This window comes from Scomber scombrus, chromosome 2 (assembly GCF_963691925.1).
Source record: "Scomber scombrus chromosome 2, fScoSco1.1, whole genome shotgun sequence".
Taxonomy (NCBI): domain Eukaryota; kingdom Metazoa; phylum Chordata; class Actinopteri; order Scombriformes; family Scombridae; genus Scomber; species Scomber scombrus.
In genome coordinates, this window is record NC_084971.1 from 12,298,032 (window position 1) to 12,318,231 (window position 20,200).

At 40.8% G+C, this 20,200-nt stretch overlaps 2 protein-coding genes across 7 annotated transcripts in view; both read left to right on the forward strand.

Annotated features, from left to right (window-relative positions):
- Positions 1–2,937, forward strand: part of LOC133988164 (phospholipid-transporting ATPase ABCA1-like) — a 46,818-nt gene extending 43,881 nt beyond the window's left edge. For all 5 annotated transcript variants that reach the window (XM_062427750.1, XM_062427721.1, XM_062427742.1 and 2 more), the window contains exons 44-50: positions 13–119; positions 456–597; positions 829–963; positions 1,081–1,184; positions 1,328–1,420; positions 1,718–1,961; positions 2,057–2,937. In XM_062427750.1, the coding sequence (XP_062283734.1) occupies positions 13–119; positions 456–597; positions 829–963; positions 1,081–1,184; positions 1,328–1,420; positions 1,718–1,961; positions 2,057–2,200 (969 nt within the window). In that variant the 3' untranslated portion in view covers positions 2,201–2,937. The remainder of the gene's footprint in view (positions 1–12; positions 120–455; positions 598–828; positions 964–1,080; positions 1,185–1,327; positions 1,421–1,717; positions 1,962–2,056) is intronic.
- Positions 2,938–3,081: 144 nt separating this feature from the next.
- spink4 (serine peptidase inhibitor, Kazal type 4) lies at positions 3,082–19,676 on the forward strand. 2 transcript variants are annotated; one of them, XM_062427772.1, is made up of 4 exons: positions 3,082–5,267; positions 5,862–5,893; positions 6,070–6,182; positions 19,508–19,676. In XM_062427772.1, exons 1-4 carry the CDS (start codon positions 5,216–5,218, stop codon positions 19,551–19,553), a joined length of 243 nt encoding a protein of 80 aa, XP_062283756.1. In that variant the 5' UTR covers positions 3,082–5,215; the 3' UTR covers positions 19,554–19,676. The 2 variants fall into 2 exon arrangements, with proteins under 2 accessions (XP_062283756.1, XP_062283748.1); XM_062427764.1 differs by lacking the exon at positions 19,508–19,676 and adding an exon at positions 7,291–7,470.
- Positions 19,677–20,200: the final 524 nt, after the last annotated feature.

Genomic DNA, 20,200 nt, shown 5'->3' on the forward strand with positions numbered 1-20,200 from the left:
TTTTCCCTGCAGTGCTTTGGCTTGCTTGGTGTAAATGGAGCTGGGAAAACCAGCACCTTTAAAATGCTTACAGGAGACTCTGTGGTCACCAGTGGAGAAGCCTACCTGGCTGGCAAGAGGTAAGACGAGTCATACTGGAAAATATACAATACATCCAATAACTTACAATAAATTGTTCTTTATTCAGCTTGACTGATGTAGGAGACACGTGAAAGCTGAAAAGTATGCCTGCTCATATTATTTCTGTAGCATTTACCATAATGTATTTTCATTAGTGAGATGATTAAAGGTATTTGGAATAGATATCGAATGAAGGCAGAAAAAAATTCCTCATGCAAGCTGATTTTTGCTAGAAGGAACTAAATAAGCATTCTTACTGAGGTTAAATTATGTTTGAGATATATCATTTTTTTCTTTTTATAATACCTAATTATACTCTGTTTCTCTCATTCCAGTGTAAATAAAGAGATAGATGAGGTGCATCAGAACATGGGCTACTGTCCACAGTTTGATGCCATTAACGACCTGTTGACTGGCAGAGAGCACCTTGAGTTTTACGCCATCCTGAGAGGAGTGCCTGAGAAGGAAGTCTGTGAGGTCAGCAACACACAAACACACACATGCATGTGCCCAGTGTACTGCCTATGACTTATTTTATTGAAGCTGTTGTATTGGTCTTGTTTTTATTTCAGACTTATAATTCTTCTTTTTGCAGTCTATTTTTTGTAGTCCAATGATACATGACACCAGATATTGGTCAGTACAAATAAACCAAGTCTTAAGTTTGTCTTGATTAAGATAAGTTTATGTCTTGATCCCATCCACTAGGTGGCAGAGTGGGGCATCCGGAAGCTGGCCCTAGCCAAATATGTAGACAAATCAGCAGGCAGCTACAGCGGAGGAAACATGAGGAAACTGTCCACTGCCATCGCTCTCATAGGAGGACCACCTGTTGTTTTTCTGGTGAGTGGGAACAAACTTACACAAACACTTCTTATTTTGCATAAAGTATGACGACTGTGTGGACTGTGTTCAACAGTATATTGCAGCATCAGCTGAGTATATGTTTTCTGTTAACAGGATGAACCTACGACAGGTATGGACCCTAAAGCACGTCGTGCCCTGTGGAATACCATACTGAGCATCATCAAAGAGGGACGATCTGTAGTCCTGACCTCTCACAGGTTAGACTAAACAACAGAATTAAATTTATTGAGTCAACAAAACTATGTGATTATATGCCAACACAAACTATTTTTGGTAGCCAACTAAACTTTGATATTTTTTGACTCACCCTGATTTTTTGTTTTGTTTTTGTTTTTTGCAGCATGGAGGAGTGTGAAGCACTTTGCACCAGAATGGCCATCATGGTCAACGGCAGGTTCCGCTGTCTGGGCAGTGTGCAACACCTTAAAAACAGGTAGATACACACAAGAATAAGCATTTCACAACAGCTAACAGACATACACAAAGCTCTTAACATGTCCTGAAAAATAAATAAATAATTATAATAATTATAATATAATAATAATTTAAAAAAATGTTTTATTAGATTGTTGAAGGATAAATTGTATTTGAAAACACATTTTGGCTGATAGGCTTTTCCTGGACAGAATGACTATCAAGCACCAAAAATGAAAAAAAAAAACTTTAATTACAGATTACTGCTTAAAAATTCAGGTCAATGTAATAAGCTTCTTTGTAAACTTCATATCAGGTTTGGTGATGGCTACACCATCATCCTGCGGGTGGCGGGGCCGGACCCAGACCTCCAACCGGTGATGGACTTCATTGAGCGGGAGCTGCCAGGCAGCACGCTGAAGGAGAAACACCGTAACATGCTGCAGTACCAGCTGCCCTCCTCCCTTACCTCCCTAGCCCGCATCTTCTCCCTGCTCTCCAAGAACAAGGAGGAGCTCAGCATAGAGGACTATTCCGTCTCTCAGACCACTCTAGACCAAGTAAGCCACTTTACCCAAAGAATAAAAATAAAAATAGAATGTGACTGTAATTTAAGCAAGTCTAATTTTCTTTCCTCTTCTTTCACCCCTTCAAGGTGTTTGTAAATTTTGCCAAGGACCAAAGTGACGAGGACCATTTGAAAGACGTCCATCTGAACAAGCGAGATGCTGTGGTAGTGGACATTTCAAAGATGAACTCTTTCCTCATGGACAACAAGACCAGGGAGAGCTGCGTGTGACACCATAACACACCACAAGTGGAAGTTGCTATGCTTCACACACTCCCCCCTCCCCCACCCCAGAAAATATGGACCACTAATCTGAGGGGGAAAAAGACTTTTTTTGTATTTTTATTTTTTAGTCTTTTTTAATTGTTATCATTTCTCAGTGGATCTGCACCTAAGCGCACAGCCTCTTGAAAAAAGTTGAGGCAGAGACTGCAGGTATCGTGACAGACACTGAAACAATGAAAACTCAATGCAAATCAATGCAACAAATATATATATTTAAGATGAGAGGATATTCCTGTGAGGGATGGAGACTGGTGCTTCTCCTTCACTAGACCGACAGATAGAAAGAAGAGAACACTTGAAGCAACAGCAGAATTACATTGCTGTATTCAACTGGAAAGCTTGAGGCTCTGCTACTCACTCAATGGACACAGTGTTGGGACGATAGAAGGAAATATCTCTAGTTTGTATCCCCATTCCTAAAAGTAGTTAGGTAGTCAGAGGGACTATATATGTGATACTCTGTATCGTGAAGTCACGACAGTGTAAAAGTTCGGATCATTCACTGCCACTGATAAGGACGGACTGACTACTTTTTTTATTCAGGGTCAAACCTCTCAATCGCTTCATGCCAAGCTCAGTTCTTTATAATGCAGGTGATGATTCGAAGCATTTACAATCCAACTGATTTCAAAGAGAAACATGCAATCATGCAACATATTAATTTCTACTAATTCGATTTTTTTTTTCCGATTTAATTCTGCTAGACAAACATAACCTCTTTGGAGTTTTGTTTATCTTTATTTGGATAACAAAATAGGATTGATAACAAAGTTGTCCATTTTATTTGTTGTTCATGATGTCCTGGACATTGTCGAGCACAGTGCCTATACTGTATGATGGAGGAGAGAGAAATCTGAGCACTCCATTAAAAACAACATATGTACACTGCCGAGGAATGTATAAGATCGATACCAACATGCATCAAAGCACAAAAAGCAGGTTTTTGTGGAGATAATGAATGGAACTTACCTGTTTTTAAAAAAAAATTGTGTCTTTCATTGTCAAAAAAAATCTTGTGGTTGCTTGATGTCTGTACATGATGTGCAGTCTCCTATAGCGGCGTGTACTCGCCCTGCTCTCTTTAAATGGAATCAGTAAGGAGGCAAGAGGATCATCATAAACTGGCAGTTGTGACTCCAAGTGAAAGCTGAAGATTGACGAACAATTTGGACTGGATTTTGAAAGTAACGTAGAAATATATATTGCATGCTTTCCACTGGGCCACACACCTGGATTATCAGCACTTCTGTGTGTAAGCCAAAGCATGCCATCAGATGAGTGTGTAAAGGACTGGAGAGGACTTAATTCTGCTTCGTTGTTGTTGGATTACTGGCACATATTGTACATGTGAGGTCTAAATCCGAATTATGTTGTACAAAAGAAGAAAACATGTAAAAATGTGATTTTTGGTGAAGAGACGAGTAAAATGGAATGTTCCTGTGGGTGAAACTGTAGCGTCCATACACGCAGATTCACAGCTACTCTGCTTGTATGGGATCTAGAGATGGTACCTGTACCAGGAACACATGCTTTTATACATGTGTGTGTGTGAGAGCACGATAGGAGCAGATTACAGCTGAGCCATCATCGCTGTGGATATTATGTACAGTAGCAGGTTTTGTGATGTTGAGTAAAAAAAAAACGTTACCAGTGGAGTGAACAAACAGTATCTGTGCCAAAATTGAGCTGAATATATATCTTTGATCAACCAGCATCATCTTGAGGAGGCAACATTTGTGGCTTTGATTTCAGTTCTTTATCCATCAGGTCAGTTTAACTAGACACTAGTCCTCCTCTCTCATTGTCAGCAGCTCCTAAGAAGAAGCACATCTCATTCATCAGACTGCAAGTTCTTTCTATGTACTAGTGACGTTGCCAAATTGTAATCACTCTCTGGACACATAATAAGCTACCATGCTGAAGTTATCTCTACTGTCAGAACATTTCAGACCCAAGGTTGAGATACTTCATGTTCCAGAGCTAGTCAAAATCCAGACTAAACAGAAACAGGGACCACTTTAATTATAATTGTGCTTGTGATGCTTTATAGTCCAAAAAATTACATCAGGGTTCAAATTGATGACAGATTGTCATTACGGGTGCTCTGTGTCATACAAAATCTTGGAAGGGGTTTCCGTTATCTCGGGGATGTAGTAACTGCTGTGGGCCTTCGGGTTTACAAGCCTCAACCCACTGAACCCTTCTGTTAAATGTGAGCACTTTAAAGACTTAGAAGCCATTTGTTTCCATGGTGTTGAAGTAGGGATTTGATGATAGCAAAATAAACATTTAAAAGCAGATCTCTGCACTGTAAAACAGACAAGACTACACCACTGCATTCAATACATTTGTATAAAAACTTGAAATAGTGAATGGAGGCTTTCATGTGGTAGAGAGAACGAAGTGAAATTTTGAAAAGCTAAGACAATAGTGAGATAAAGAGAGAAATGCAGGACAATACTAATGTGGTGATTTTCTCTTCTCGTGCTCAATATTATTATTTGTTTACATTTTTAAGTATTAAACAACAGCTGTTTGAGTCTGTTACCCATTCTGTATAGTTACTCTTTACATTAATAAATAAAAATTCATACATTTTGAAAAAAAAAAAAAGCCTGTTGATGCATTTTTTGTAATTTGAGATTTCTTTTTATTCATGTCATGTCAAGTTTATTCTGTGAAACAACAGAGCTGCTACTGACTGAACAACACGTACAGGAAGTTGAGCAAATGTGTGTTTGGGTTTGTTCACATGTGTGGTAATGTGCACTGGTGACTATGAGTTTCTAGAGTGAGCACGAGTTTGTGCGTCTGTTTTCACCTGCTGTGTTCCCACACACACACACCCACCCTCCTGCACACACGTATACACACACTCCCACACACAAAATTGCTAGTATATTACTTACACACATTCAGACGTTTCTATCACTCCAAGATATTCATCCACCAACATTCATCATGACTGGAAGAGTTGTTTTTCTCGTATTCCTGCTCTTCTGTGTGGCTGCAGGTAAGAAATACAAAGAGACACTTTACATGAACAGTGAACATGAACTGTTTTTCTGAGGAAATAATCTCTGTACTTTATTTGAGGTATCATTGCTTTCTGGTTTGGAGTGTTATAGATGTTATATAAATTTCAGTCTATGGAGCAGTTTTTAAGCAATTACCTGTAAAAATGCATATAGAACGAAACATACAGTAAAAAGTATTCATAGAGTTTTTATGTTTTATTTTTTACACCACTAAATCAACATAGTTTTGATGTGTTTTTTGACATTGATACGAGGAAAATCTTTTACTGTCAAAGTGAAAACAAATCTACACACACACGCACACACACACACGTATAAATACTCTACCTGTAAGATGATATATTTTCTGCCTGTATTCATAATGCATTAAAAGTACATGGACTACCATGTTAAAATGTCTCACAGGTAGTATATTGAGTTTTGGATTTGACGTGTACTTTCATTAAGTCATATATACATGCCTATGATATTTCTGTATCCAGTGAGTTTACATATAAGCTGGAATTTATGCATCATGAGTCAATCATTTATGAATTTATGATCTCAGACGTAATCTGCTCTCTTTACAGATGCAAAGAAGAACTCTGGACTCATGAGAAAGGTGACACATACATTAAACTCACACAGTACTGCGGGTGCATATGAAGGTGTTTTGTGTATACTGCTTATGTGTGAAAGAAAGTGTTTTTGAGGGAGTTTTATGGTAAATAAGCTTTTCTCTGAGGTAATGAAAGAAGTATTATCACACCAGACACTGTGTGTTTTGTGTTGTGGCAGCCATCTTGTGCTGACATGGAGGAGATTGTGGCGTGTCCTCTGAACCTCGCCCCTCTGTGTGGCAGCGATGGGAACACCTATGCCAATGAGTGTACCCTGTGTGCCCACAGACAGTGAGTACACACAGATGTTCCTTTCTCATGGACTCACACAACAGCTCAGTGTCACCCAAGTTGAGTTCATAGAGAAAAAAAACGGCTAGAATCGCCACCTGGTGGTTAGAGAGTAAGAGTTAGAGTTAGAAAACAGTCACAATGCTGAACTCTGGCTGACTGCAGCAGCCAATTGGAATGATTGTGTTTATTTGTGTTTAATGGTGTCACTAGTCTTTACTGGAAAATGACAGTTACAGCTGTGATGACCATATACTTTTCACATATGTGTTGTTTTTGAAGAAAGAAGCCTAACCCTAACCATTAGTGTTTTCATTCCAGAGTAACAAAATACTGGCAAAAAAAATTGACAGATTTTTAAATTAAATCTACTTATTTAACGGATGATCTGGAGAAATTAATTTTATTTCAAGAAGCACAGCTCTTGTTTATGTCATCTTCAACTATAGCCCAATCAAACAGAAGCTGAACAACAGGGACAATATGACATCTGCTTCTTTGTTTCCACCTCACTCTCTATTGATATTCTATCTTTAAACCCTTTAACAAATAGTTTGCTTTATTAAGAATTGTTTTCACTGATGGCTTTGAACACCTTATCTCCAGCTCTCTCTCTCTCTCTTTCTCTCTCTCTCTCTGCTGTTGCTGAACATTCAGACTTAATGGCCTTATATGAAGTGAGATTTCCTAAGAGTCTTTTTAAGTGGCCTCATTTTCACTTTATTAAGAATTGTTTTCACTGATGGCTTTGAACACCTTATCTCCAGCTCTCTCTCTCTCTCTCTCTCTCTCTCTCTCTCTCTCTCTCTCTCTCTCTCTCTCTCTCTCTCTCTCTCTCTCTCTCTCTCTCTCTCTCTCTCTCTCTCTCTCTCTCTCTCTCTCTCTCTCTCTCTCTCTCTCTCTCTCTCTCTCTCTCTCTCTCTCCTGCTGTTGCTGAACATTCAGACTTAATGGCCTTATATGAAGTGAGATTTCCTAAGAGTCTTTTTAAGTGGCCTCATTTTCACTCTGTGCTGGGACTCTTTACTGTTCACCTACACTGATATAAAGTTAAACAAAATCTCAGCTGAGCTTAACACAAAATGTCATGCCATTGTTCTCTTTACAGAGCAACCAAGATGGACATTTGGTTGCCAAGGAGGAGAGCTGCTGAACTGCGCAGGTGGTGATGTCACAGCTAAAGCAACAAATCTATGTCTGATGATCAATCAATGTGGATCTATGAAATTGATCCTAACTGTCCTAAATATCTAATTGCCATGAACAATAAAAGTTAATCAGCACTAAACATTCTGATATGTTTTTTTTTTTTTAAAGAATTAAATCCAACTTTCACTGAGTGTGATGTCAATAAGTCTGGATGGTGTATATAAAAAAAAGCAAAACAGATAGTGTGTGTGTGTGTGTGTGTGTGTGTGTGTGTGTGTGTGTGTGTGTGTGTGAGTGTGTGTGTGTGTGTGTGTGTGTGTGTGTGTGTGTGTGTGTGTGTGTGTGTGTGTGTGTGTGTGTGTGTGTGTGTGTGATAAAGCCAAACTGAGAGAGTGTGAGCAAACAAGTTGGCAAGAGAGTCAGAAAGATGACACAGAAACGCAGAGCAACACACAGGGAGAGAGGACATAAAACCCCCCAGAGAAAAATTAACTGTTGAATCCTGAGGTCAAGGGTCAAGTGGGAGAATCACATGGTTGAAACCAGGAAACGCAGAAGCGGTTTCTGTCCACAGTCCCTTCATTTCTGCTTACAGTTCAGCAGAAACAAAGCTCTTCAGACTTCAATGAACTGTCTCAACGATGATAAAAAACAAGTGGAACATGTGTAAGTACAGACTGCTCATACTCACACAGAGATGTGTAAACACATTATGATACTGCTCTTCACTTTGTTAGTATCAGCTGTTGGGTGATTATAGTAATGTTACGTGTAGAGTTAGATTAACCACGGGATTCAAACAGTTTCCAATCAAGACAGTAAACATGTAAAGAACAGTAAACAAGAGCTTAGTGATGCATTATGAACTCATTATTATTACGCCTATTATAAGCCTACTCAGGTCTATCAGTTAAATTTCGTTAGCCTGTCCTTTCACTTCAGATCAGTTCAAACACATTATATTACACTGCGTTCATAACACTGTTTCTCCAGGAAATCCACAGTGCAGGACTGTAAAAATGGGATCTCGATAGATCTCTTCTTTCACCTTTCACTAGTTCCAGCGGTGAGTCGTACATCCACCTCATCTGCCATATGCGAACAAGGCTGGGTACAATACTAATGTGATTTTATATATCAAGAGCATATCTAAAACAAATATTTTCTAGTACATGGAGGGAACTGGCCTTTTTATACTGTATATAGATCACACCTAATGATAGTATCATGCAAGATATGACACTCTTAAAAAAACAAAACAAAAGACTTTTCACAAAGGAAACAAATAGGAGGCACCTCAGCAAAAGCAAAAGAGGAGGGACAAAGTGCACAGTACTACAAATTACTAGGAGAGTTACAGAAAACAGTACAACTAGGACATCTAAAGTATCACTGGTAGCAGAATTAATACATGTGTTGTAGTACTTGTCAATCAGCAATTGTCATTGCCGTGTCATATAAAATCTTGGAAGGGGTTTCCGTTATCTCGGGGATGTAGTAACTGCTGTGGGCCTTCGGGCTTACAAGCCTCAACCCACCGAACCCTTCTGTTAAATGTGAGCACTTTAAAGATTTAGAAGCTATTTGTTTCCATGGTGTTGAAGTAGGGATCTGATGATAGCAAAATAAACATTTAAAAGCAGATCTCTGCACTGTAAAACAGACAAGACTACACCACTGCATTCAATACATTTGTATAAAAACTTGAAATAGTGAATGGAGGCTTTCATGTGGTAGAGAGAACAGAGTGAAATTTTGAAAAGCTAAGACAATAGTGAGATAAAGAGAGAAATGCAGGACAATACTAATGTGGTGATTTTCTCTTCTCGTGCTCAATATTATTATTTGTTTACATTTTTACGTATTAAACAACAGCTGGTTGAGTCTGTTACCCATTCTGTATAGTTACTCTTTACATTAATAAATACAAGTCATACATTTTGAAAAAAAAGAAGCCTGTTGATAAATTTTTTGTAATTTGAGATTTCTTTTTATTCATGTCATGTTAAGTTTATTCTGTGAACCAATAGAGCTGCTACTGACTGAACAACACGTACAGGAAGTTGAGCAAATGTGTGTTTGGGTTTGTTCACATGTGTGGTAATGTGCACTGGTGACTATGAGTTTCTAGAGTGAGCACGAGTTTGTGCGTCTGTTTTCACCTGCTGTGTTCCCACACACAAAATTGCTAGTATATTACAGACACACATTCAGAGGTTTCTGTCACTCCAAGATATTGTTAGGGTTTCGCTCTTAGGACCAAATAAGCAGGACACAGCCACGGATGCCAACTCAGTGCAAACAGAGTTTATTTAGGGTTAGAGCGTAGATGGAGTGGATGTGGGAGAATGGGACCTGGGACCAGGAACCTTGAACAGGATTCGACAGCTGGCTGCGCGTAGCAAGAGAGCGACCGGGCAGGTAAGGTGGATCACATGGGTAAACGGACGATCTGGCGATGAATGGGATGAAGAACCGGTCTTAAATACTGCAGCAGCTTGTTGAGATGATGATGTGATTGAGGCCAGGTGTGGAGATGATGATGATGAGGTGATTGAGGCCAGGTGCGGAGAAGAACAGGCATGGAAGGAACCAGGGAGGCCACACACACACACACACCCTCCTGCACACACGTATACACACTCCCACACACAAAATTGCTAGTATATTAGAGACACACATTCAGAGGTTTCTGTCACTCCAAGATATTCATCCACCAACATCCATCATGACTGGAAGAGTTGTTTTTTCTCGTATTCCTGCTCTTCTGTGTGGCTGCAGGTAAGAAATACAAAGAGACACTTTACATGAACAGTGAACATGAACTGTTTTCTGAGGGAATAATCTCTGTACTTTATTTGAGGTATCTTTGCTTTCTGGTTTGTGGTTTTGAGTGTTATATATGTTATATCAATTTCAGTCTATGGAGCAGTTTTAAGCAATTACCTGTAAAAATGCATATAGAACGAAACGTACAGTAAAAAGTAAGTGTTTTTACACCACTAAATCAACATAGTTTTGATGTGTTTTTTGACATTGAGACGAGGAAAATCTTTTACTGTCAAAATGAAAACAAATCTACATGTGCATGCACACACACGCATATAAATACTCCACCTGTAAGATGATATTTTCTGCCTGTATTCATAATGGATTAAAAGTACTAGATGAAAAATATCAATAACATGGACTACGTTAAAATGTCTCACAGGTAGTATATTGAGTTTTGGATTTGACGTGTACTTTCATTAAGTCATATCTGCATGCCTATGATATTTCTGTATTCAGTGAGTTCATTGTGTGTTTACATATAAGCTGGACTTTATACATCATGGAGTCAATCATTTATGATCTCAGAAGTAATCTGCTCTCTTTACAGATGCAAATAACAACTCTGGACTCATGAGAAAGGTGACACATACATTAAACTCACGCAATACTGTGGGTGCATATGAAGGTGTTTTGTGTATACTGCTTATGTGTGAAAGAAAGTGTTTTTGAGGGAGTTTTATGGTAAATAAGCTTTTCTTTGAGGTCATGAAAGAAGGATTATCACACCAGATGCTGTGTGTTTTGTGTTGTGGCAGCCATCTTGTGTTGACATGGGGGACACTGACAATGTGATGTGTCCTATGAACTACGCCCCTGTGTGTGGCAGCGATGGGAACACCTATCCCAATGAGTGTGCCCTGTGTGCCCACAGACAGTGAGTACACACAGATGTTCCTCTCTCATGGACTCACACAACAGCTCAGTGTCACCCAAGTTGAGTTCATAGAGGAAAACATTGCTAGAGTCTCCACCTGGTGGTTAGAGGGTAAGAGTTAGAGTTGGAAAACAGTCACAATGCTGAAATCTGGCTGACTGCAGCAGCCAATTCGAATGATTGTTTAATGGTGTCACTAGTCTTTACTGGAAAATGACAGTTACAGCTGTGATGACCATATACTTTTCACATGTGTTTTTGAAGAAAGAAGCCTAACCCTTACCATTAGTGTTTTCATTTGACACGACCTGGCTCAAAAGCCGTATCAAAACAGTGGAAGCACACGATTTTAAGAGGTACTAAAGAAATATTTAATTTATTTACAATAATCCAAAACACTAAACTGAATATGCAACAAAAGAATAACTGAACAAAAGAGTAACTCCAACAGAACAAAAAGGTGCTGCTGTCCTCAAGAAGAGAGCCCGACCAAATGAGAGACGGGGCTTTTATCAACCCCCACACGACACTGGCCAGGTGTATGTAGTTGTCTCCAATCAGAGCCCCGTGCTTCAACCAATCAGGATCTAAAGAGAGAGAGACACAAAGAAAGAGAGACACACCAGAGTGCCCAGCACAGGCCCAAAGGACATCCAAAGGGGCTGTGACACCCTCCCCCTAAGAAGAGGTCCCATATAGGGAACCGAAACAGGTTCACATCTAGTGGTCACAATAATCAACCAGCAGTACAACACACAACCATACACAAAACAACAATGAAATACCCAAAGAAAATTACAAAAACAAATGTCAGATCTACAAAAAAAAAACCTACAAAACACTTGCCCCATTAAGTCTCCAATCCAACCAACGCCATCTGCCCTGACACACCAGAGTCCTGCTCCTCAGCAACAGAGATTTACCTAGGATTTCTGTGAGCATTTAAGAGGAGGAAGACAGGAGGCAGAAACAGACACAGCAAGCAGAACAGGAAGGGGACATAAAGTGGTCGACGTGCCCTAAACACACTAGGCCCCTCTCCCAACCCCTATCTAATGGGCCCTAGAGAGGGCATCCGCTACAACATTCTCTGATCCCTTAATATACCTGATGTCTAGCCAGTAAGACTGCAACATCAGAGACCACCGTATAAGTCTCTGGTTCGGACACTGTAAGGAATTCAGAAAGGTTAGTGGATTGTGGTCCGTGTAAACCACCACCGGTACAACACCTGAAACCACATAGACGTCAAAGTGTTTCAAGGCCCATATCAAAGCCAGTGCCTCCTTTTCGATAGTCGAATAATTGAGTTGGTAGGAGTTAAACTTCTTAGAAAAAAAACTCACTGGCTTATCAACACCCAGATCATCAGCTTGCAGTAGAACAGCACCTGCACCCACATGACTCGCATCTACCTGCAGTGAAAACGGACGGTCAAACCTAGGTGCTTCAAGAACAGGAGCAGTACATAACAAGGCTTTGATGGCCTCGAAAGCCTCTTGACACTCAAGGGTCCAGACATATGTGACGCTCATGAAATGGAAGGTCACATTTTATGTAATTTTATTTGTTTTATTTTGAAATGATTATTTCTGTGAAAGAAATGTGTTAATTTGGGTCAAAATGCTCAATAATTACCTCTTTTATCTCATAAGAGTGAAAGCTAGAGAGTTACTCAGTGTTACCAGTAGGAGGCAGTGTGGTGATTTGCTTCCCCTCTTGGACTCATCTTCTGAGCGGACTCTTGTTTACTTCCTCATTCGACTGAGCGAAGCTGCACTGAACAGAAGCAAACTGTCGCCTGTCTCATTCTTTATCCTGTTTTACAGGTCGGTGATGTTTCAAAACATACATAAACACCCACATTATTGCTTTACATCTCAGTATGATAGTAGGTCGATTTTGTAAGGCTATTGAATGTGTTTAAATGGGTTTGGGAACCGGCGGCAGAACTTATAGTTCTCGGTGTATCGTGGACGACTCAAGATGGCGCCGCTGTTTACTTTTCTTTCTGTTGTGACCAAACCATGTCGTAGTTTCTGGCTCCAGCACATTTCATTTTGGGTTAAAAACTATTATCTTGGGTACAGTATTTTGTTACCTGCGTGAATAAATTAAATGTGATAGTTATAGAGCGAGATACATATATTTTTGTCGATGTTGTAACCAGTTAAAATTGTTAAAACCTTGCAAGCCTTCAGCTCAGGCATTTATTTTGAATCAACAGTCAGAGCAATATGCTAGTTTCTTCTTTTATTTGCACTATGAGTGAGATGAAAAAAAGGGACATGTGAGGTCCTGTACATTTTATATTTCATTGTATTATTTTCAGTAGTTGTGAACTACATAATAATGCGGATGTATTAATGCAGTTGTCCACTGAATTCAGGATTATTCTTTATGAAGAATGGGTAAATGTGTGTTTATTTGGAAATAGGAGGTTTATACTGTAACCAGCTTATGTGTACAGTATTTGGGTTTTGTTTCTGATATTATGGATGTCATACTGTTACTTGACATTTGAGTATGGAAAAGATATTTGTAAATTGATAAGTAAAGATTCGACTGAGCGAAGCTGCACTGAACAGAAGCAAACTGTCGCCTGTCTCATTCTTTATCCTGTTTTACAGGAACCTTATCTGTGGACAGGTACTCTGCCTGGGACCTGTTACACATACACCACATTTGCCTTCAGAAGGTTAGTAAGTGGTGATGCAACAGTGGAAAAGTTACGACAAAAACACCTGTAATAACCAACCAAACCAAGAAACCGCAGCAGTTCTTTCTTAGTGGTCGGCACAGGATAATTCTCAACCGCGCTCACTTTGGCAGCAACTGGGCAGACACATCCTCAACCAACAACTCGGCCGAGATATGTCACTGTCGCCCTGGCAAACTCACATTTTGACAGATTCACCGTGAGACCTGCCTCAGCCAAACGGCTGAACAGTGCCCTGATGCGCTCAACATGCTGAGACCAAGAGTCAGAGAAAACCACCACGTCATCCAAATAAACAGTGCAACCCTCCATGTCACCCAGAACAAGAGTCATGAGCCGTTGAAATGTCGCAGGTGCATTTCTCAAGCCAAAAGGCATCACCTTGTAGGAAAACAAACCTTTAGGTGTAACAAATGCAGAGATCTCACGGGCACGCTGGGTTAAAGGGACCTGCCAGTACCCTTTCAACAGATCAAACTTACTCACAAACCTAGCATGACCAACTTCATCCACACAATCCTCCATACGAGGAAGTGGAAACGAGTCAGGCTTGGTGACAGCATTAACCTTTCTAAAGTCAGTGCAAAACCTTGGTGTGTCGTCAGATTTGGGAACTGTGATGCAAGGCGACGCCCAGCTGGAGGAGGATGGCTCAGCTATACCATTGTCCAGCATATATTTAAGTTCGTCATCAAGAAACTTGCGCTTGACAGCATTGACACGATAGAACCTTTGCCGAATAGGCTGGGTATCCCCCACCTCAATATCGTGTTCAATTAGGTGGGTCTGACCGGGCGTGTCACCAAACAAGCATGGAAAAGACCTTATCAGCTCAACCAACTCTGCTTTTTCTAGCTCGGGCAGATGTTGCAACAGTGCCTCGAGCTTACAGAGAGTCTCAGAGTTTTTTAACCGTCCATGTGTTAATGCTGGATCAGCAACAGGCAACCCATCCTCCTCCACCTCCCTCATCAACAGAGGAGAAGTGACCACTGACGCCCTGGTCACCAAACATGCCGCGTGAGCGCTCGCCACGATAGCCTGTGCACCAGACTCAGTCGACTTCGACGCACGGTCATAATATGGCTTTAACAAGTTTACGTGACATAACTGGGTGGGTTTCCTGCGCTCAGGAGTTGAAATCAAATAATTCAAATCAGACAACTTCTTCACTACTGTGTGTGGCCCACTAAATTTGGCTTGAAATGGCGAACCTATGATGGGCAACAGAGCCAGCACCCGATCACCAGGATCAAAAAACCCGCCGTTCTGTGCATCTATCATAGAGCTTTTTCATCTTCCCCTGTGCACGCTCCATTTTGTCCCTAGCCAGTTCGCCAGCTGCGTAAAGTCTATGTCGAAAACCATTCACATAGTCTAACAGGTTCCGGGGAGGATCCTCTCCCCTCCACTGGTCACTCAAAATCGCCAAGGGACCGCGTACAACATGGCCAAACACTAAATCATTTGGGCTAAACCCTGTGCTCTCTTGAACTACTTCCCTAGCCGCAAGCATTAACCAGGGCAAACCCTCCTCCCAATCTCCCTCCATTTGAGTGCAGTAAGAACGTAGCAAGGACTTCAATGTCTGATGGAACCGTTCTAATGCTCCCTGGCTTTGCGCATGATATGCAGATGCCTTGTTATGCTTGATATTAAGCTGCTTTAGCACTTGGAAGAAAAGGTGAGAGGAGAAATTTGAACCTTGATCACTTTGAATGATTTTTGGAATGCCAAATATGGAGATGAACTGTGACAGCGCTCGCACAACTGACCTAGCAGTAATTGTACGCAATGGGTACGCTGCCGGATAGCGAGTGGCTTGGCACATTACAGTTAGGAGATAGACCGCACCGGATTTCGAGCGAGGGAGTGGGCCCACACAGTCCACGATCAGGTGCTCAAAAGGTTGGTTTACTGTTGGAATTGGTGATAAAGGAGCGGGCCTGAGAATCTGATTGGGCTTACTTGTCAGTTGGCATGTGTGGCAAGTCTTTATGTGCGCCGACACATCATGCTTTAACCGAGGCCAGAAAAAATGCCTCAGAACTCGGTCATAGGTTTTCCGAACGCCAAGATGCCCCGACCCCTCATGAGCTACCTTTAACACAGACTCGCGAAACTTCTCAGGCAACACAATTTGGACAATCGGATCCCCTACAAAACTCTGACCATGCGGGACCCACTTCCTTACCAACAGACCGTTATTAATGAAATAACCCCGGGCACTGCTCTCTATCTGGGCATCAGTCACAACCTGCTCAAACAAGCCTTGCAGGGAACGATCAGCCTCTTGCTCCACCTTCAAATCCTCCTGTGAAACTGACAAAGGAAAGTCAGACAGAGAAAACATAGATGCCGATACCATATTTTCATTTTTCTTTGATTCACACACACTGGAATCAGACTCGTCCCGTGTCATAGCACGTGTGACAGCGCATGCTGTGAACACTTCAGGGAACGCCGATTGACTTTCATCAGGCTGATGTCGTACCACAGGCACTGTGTCCACCTCTAACTGCGGCGGCACCTCAGCCCACACACGGGCACCAGCCAGGCCATTACCCAAAAGCACATTGACACCCTCCATTGGCAAAGCAGGACGCACCCCCACAACTGCTTGCCCCTGGAAAAGATCAGAGTACAGCATGATGTTATGCATGGGAACTTGAAGTACCTTTAAACCCATACCCAAGACAGGAATAAAAGCCCCAGTACCGCTCTCATTAGTGAATGGCAAAACTGATGCTTCAATGAAAGTATCATAGGCAGCAGTGTCATGCAATATTTTTACTGGTACTTTTCTGTCACTCCCCAGCATAGACACAAAACCATCACTAAGAAAATGTCTGTAACTTTCAATTTCAGGACTTTTACAGTGAGTTACAACCTGCAACCCCCCATCTACCACCAAAGGCAGCGAACTTGGCACCGACACAGCCATAGATGCACCTTTAGCCCGAGGTTGAGAGAAAGACTGGAGGTTGGAGTTAGACTTAGCTTTGAGAGCATAACAGTCAGCCTTTAAATGGCCCTTTTTTATTACAGTAGTTACAGGTCCTCTCCTCACGACCACGAGCACCATGATCATTTGCAGCCTCACATGCAACCCCTTTAGCCTAACTGCCCACTTCATATAAACCTGAACGTGCCTCATCTCCATAGCCATTATGAGCACGCGGGCGCTGGTTAAACAAACGCCGCTCACCAAATCCACGTCTGTGACTCAGCACATATTCATCTGCCAATGCAGCAGCAGTCGCAGCCGTTTTCGCTTTCTGGTCACTGATGTGATTAGCAATATGTTCAGGTAGAGTGTTTTTAAATTGCTCGAGAACTATAAGCTCGCGCAAACCACCGTAATTACTGACTTCCATCGCAGCACACCAACGGTCAAAGTGCCTTGCCAGATCACCAGCCAATTCCAAGTGAGTTTGCTTCTCACCTTTCCGCCACGTACGAAAACGTTTGCGGTATGCGTCCGGAACCAGCTCAAAAGCCCTTAACACCGCATTTTTAACCAATGAGTACTTCTTACTATCCTCCGAACTCAAACTTGCATATGCCTCCTGAGCCCTGCCGGTAAGCACGCACTGCAACATTAATGTGCACGCGGACTCTGGCCAATTACGGACCTCAGCGACACGCTCAAAGAGGGAAAAGAATGTCTCTGGATCTTTCTCATTGAATTTTGGGACAAGGCGCAGATTGCTGAAAATATCAAAATCCTGATCATTAGACCCTGAAACCCTGGAACGACTAGCGGACACCCCAGCCTCCCCAGCTGCAAGTTTACCCTCTCTTAACAATTCAAGTTTAGTTTTTTCTATGTCAAGTCTGGATTGCTCTATACGCAGCCTCTCCAGTTCAATCCGCTCTTGTGACTGTAACACCAACAGCTCCCTCCGTTGCTCAAATGTTAAACTACAAGGTAACATCTCAGGCTGTTGGAACAACCCACCACCAGGTTTACCAGGCCACTTCTCCTCTGGACCAGGACGAGGGTCCTCTTCAGTCAAGGTCAGGATCCCTAGGTCACTCAAAAAAGCTTTAATTTCAGCCTTAAGTGCCTCTTTATGTGACCTTTTATCACTGAGTCCTATCTTGTAACGGTCCGCTACTCTGAGTAACTGGTCTTTGGTGAATCTATTCAGTATCTCCAAACTTGGATCTTCCACAAACTCCGCAATGTCAGCCATCTCGAAACTAGAACAGTCCCCAACATACCAGACAAGCCAATACTAATTGAAAAAACAGGCGCTCCAGCCAAGCCTGTGCTGTATCCCAACGCAAGTGCAGCTAGTGTGCCAAGGGTAATCACTCACCCTACCCAGTGTGTGTGTCCCCACTAACTAAACTGCCTAACCAAGACTAAACTCAACTAACTCAACCCTAGTCTTCAGGGGATCTGGCGGCGGGTACTTATGCACTAAAACCCACTGGTGTGGTGCCGCGACCAGAAATCTGGCAACGCCACCAAAAACCATGGACGTGCTCCCGAGACAACTGCTCTAACCGCTGTCACCCCACACTACTGACACGGATGAGCAGTTCCCAAAGGGGAAATGCTATAAGCCTACCAAGGAGAACACACACAACCTCATGTGACACACAACCCAACACTTACCTTAACAAGCAGCACAAGACAACGAGCCCGTACAAAACACTAACACAGACAGCACGCACAAACCAGGTTAACACAAAATACCCTAAAGCTAAAACAAGTTAACCTTAAATGCTAAACCATGTACCTCCTCAAGAACAACCAAATAACCATCATCACTTCAAACTACCCTAACAGCAGTCTAAAGAGAATAAACTTCTCACCTATCCACTGAAGCCATGTGTACTCCAACAAACCCCTGCTACCTTAAACTAAGCAATGCAGAGGGTAATTGGTACTCAGGTGTGCAGCAATCAAGCAACCACCAAAAAACACCAAGTTCATTAACTATCCACTAAACTTTAGCAAATAGAACGAGGACGAGCCCCCAATTTGACACGACCTGGCTCAAAAGCCGTATCAAAACAGTGGAAGCACACGGTTTTAAGAGGTACTAAAGAAATATTTAATTTATTTACAATAATCCAAAACACTAAACTGAATATGCAACAAAAGAATAACTGAACAAAAGAGTAACTCCAACAGAACAAAAAGGTGCTGCTGTCCTCAAGAAGAGAGCCCGACCAAATGAGAGACGGGGCTTTTATCAACCCCCACACGACACTGGCCAGGTGTATGTAGTTGTCTCCAATCAGAGCCCCGTGCTTCAACCAATCAGGATCTAAAGAGAGAGAGACACAAAGAAAGAGAGACACACCAGAGTGCCAAGCACAGGCCCAAAGGACATCCAAAGGGGCTGTGACACATTCAAGAGTTACAAAATACTGGCAAAAAAAATTGACAGATTTTTAAATTAAATCTACTTATTTAATGGATGATCTGGAGAAATGTTATTTCAAGAAGCACAGCTCTTATGTCATCAACTATAGCCCATTCACACAGAAGCTGAACAACGGGGACAATATGACATCTGCTTCTTTGTTTCCACCTCTCTCTATTGATATTCTATCTTTAAACCCTTTAACAAATAGTTTGCTTTGATCTCACTCAGTCACTCTTCAGACTTACTGGCCTTATATGATGTGAAATTTCCTAAGAGTCTTTAAGTGGCCTTGTTTTCACTCTGTAATGTTCCCCTACACTGATATAAAGTTAAACAAAATGGCATGTCATTGTTCTCTTTACAGAGCAACCAAGACGGACATTTTGGTTGCTAAGGAGAAGGGCTGCTGAACTGCGCAGGTGGTGATGTCACTGATAAGGCAACAAATCCATGTCTGATCAATCCAATGTGGATCTTTGAAATTGATCATAACTGTCCTAAATATCTAATTGCCATGAACAATAAAAGTTTATCAGCACTAAACATTCTGATGTTTTTTTTTTTTTTTCTTTTTTTTTTTTTTTAAAGAATTAAATCCAACTTTCACTGAGTGATGGCATAAGTCTGGATGGTGTGTGTGTGTGTGTGTGTATATATATGTATATATATATATGTATATATATATATATATATATGTATATATATATATATATATACATATATATATATGTATATATATATATGTATATATATATATATATATATATATATATATGTATATGTATATATATATATATATATATGTATATATATATATATATATATGTATATATATGTATATATATATATGTATATATATGTATATATATATATATGTATATATGTATATATATATGTATATGTATATATATATATATATATATATATATATATATATATATATACATATACATATATATACACATATACACATATATATATACATATATATATATATATATATATATATATATATATATATATATATATATATATATATATATATATATATATATAT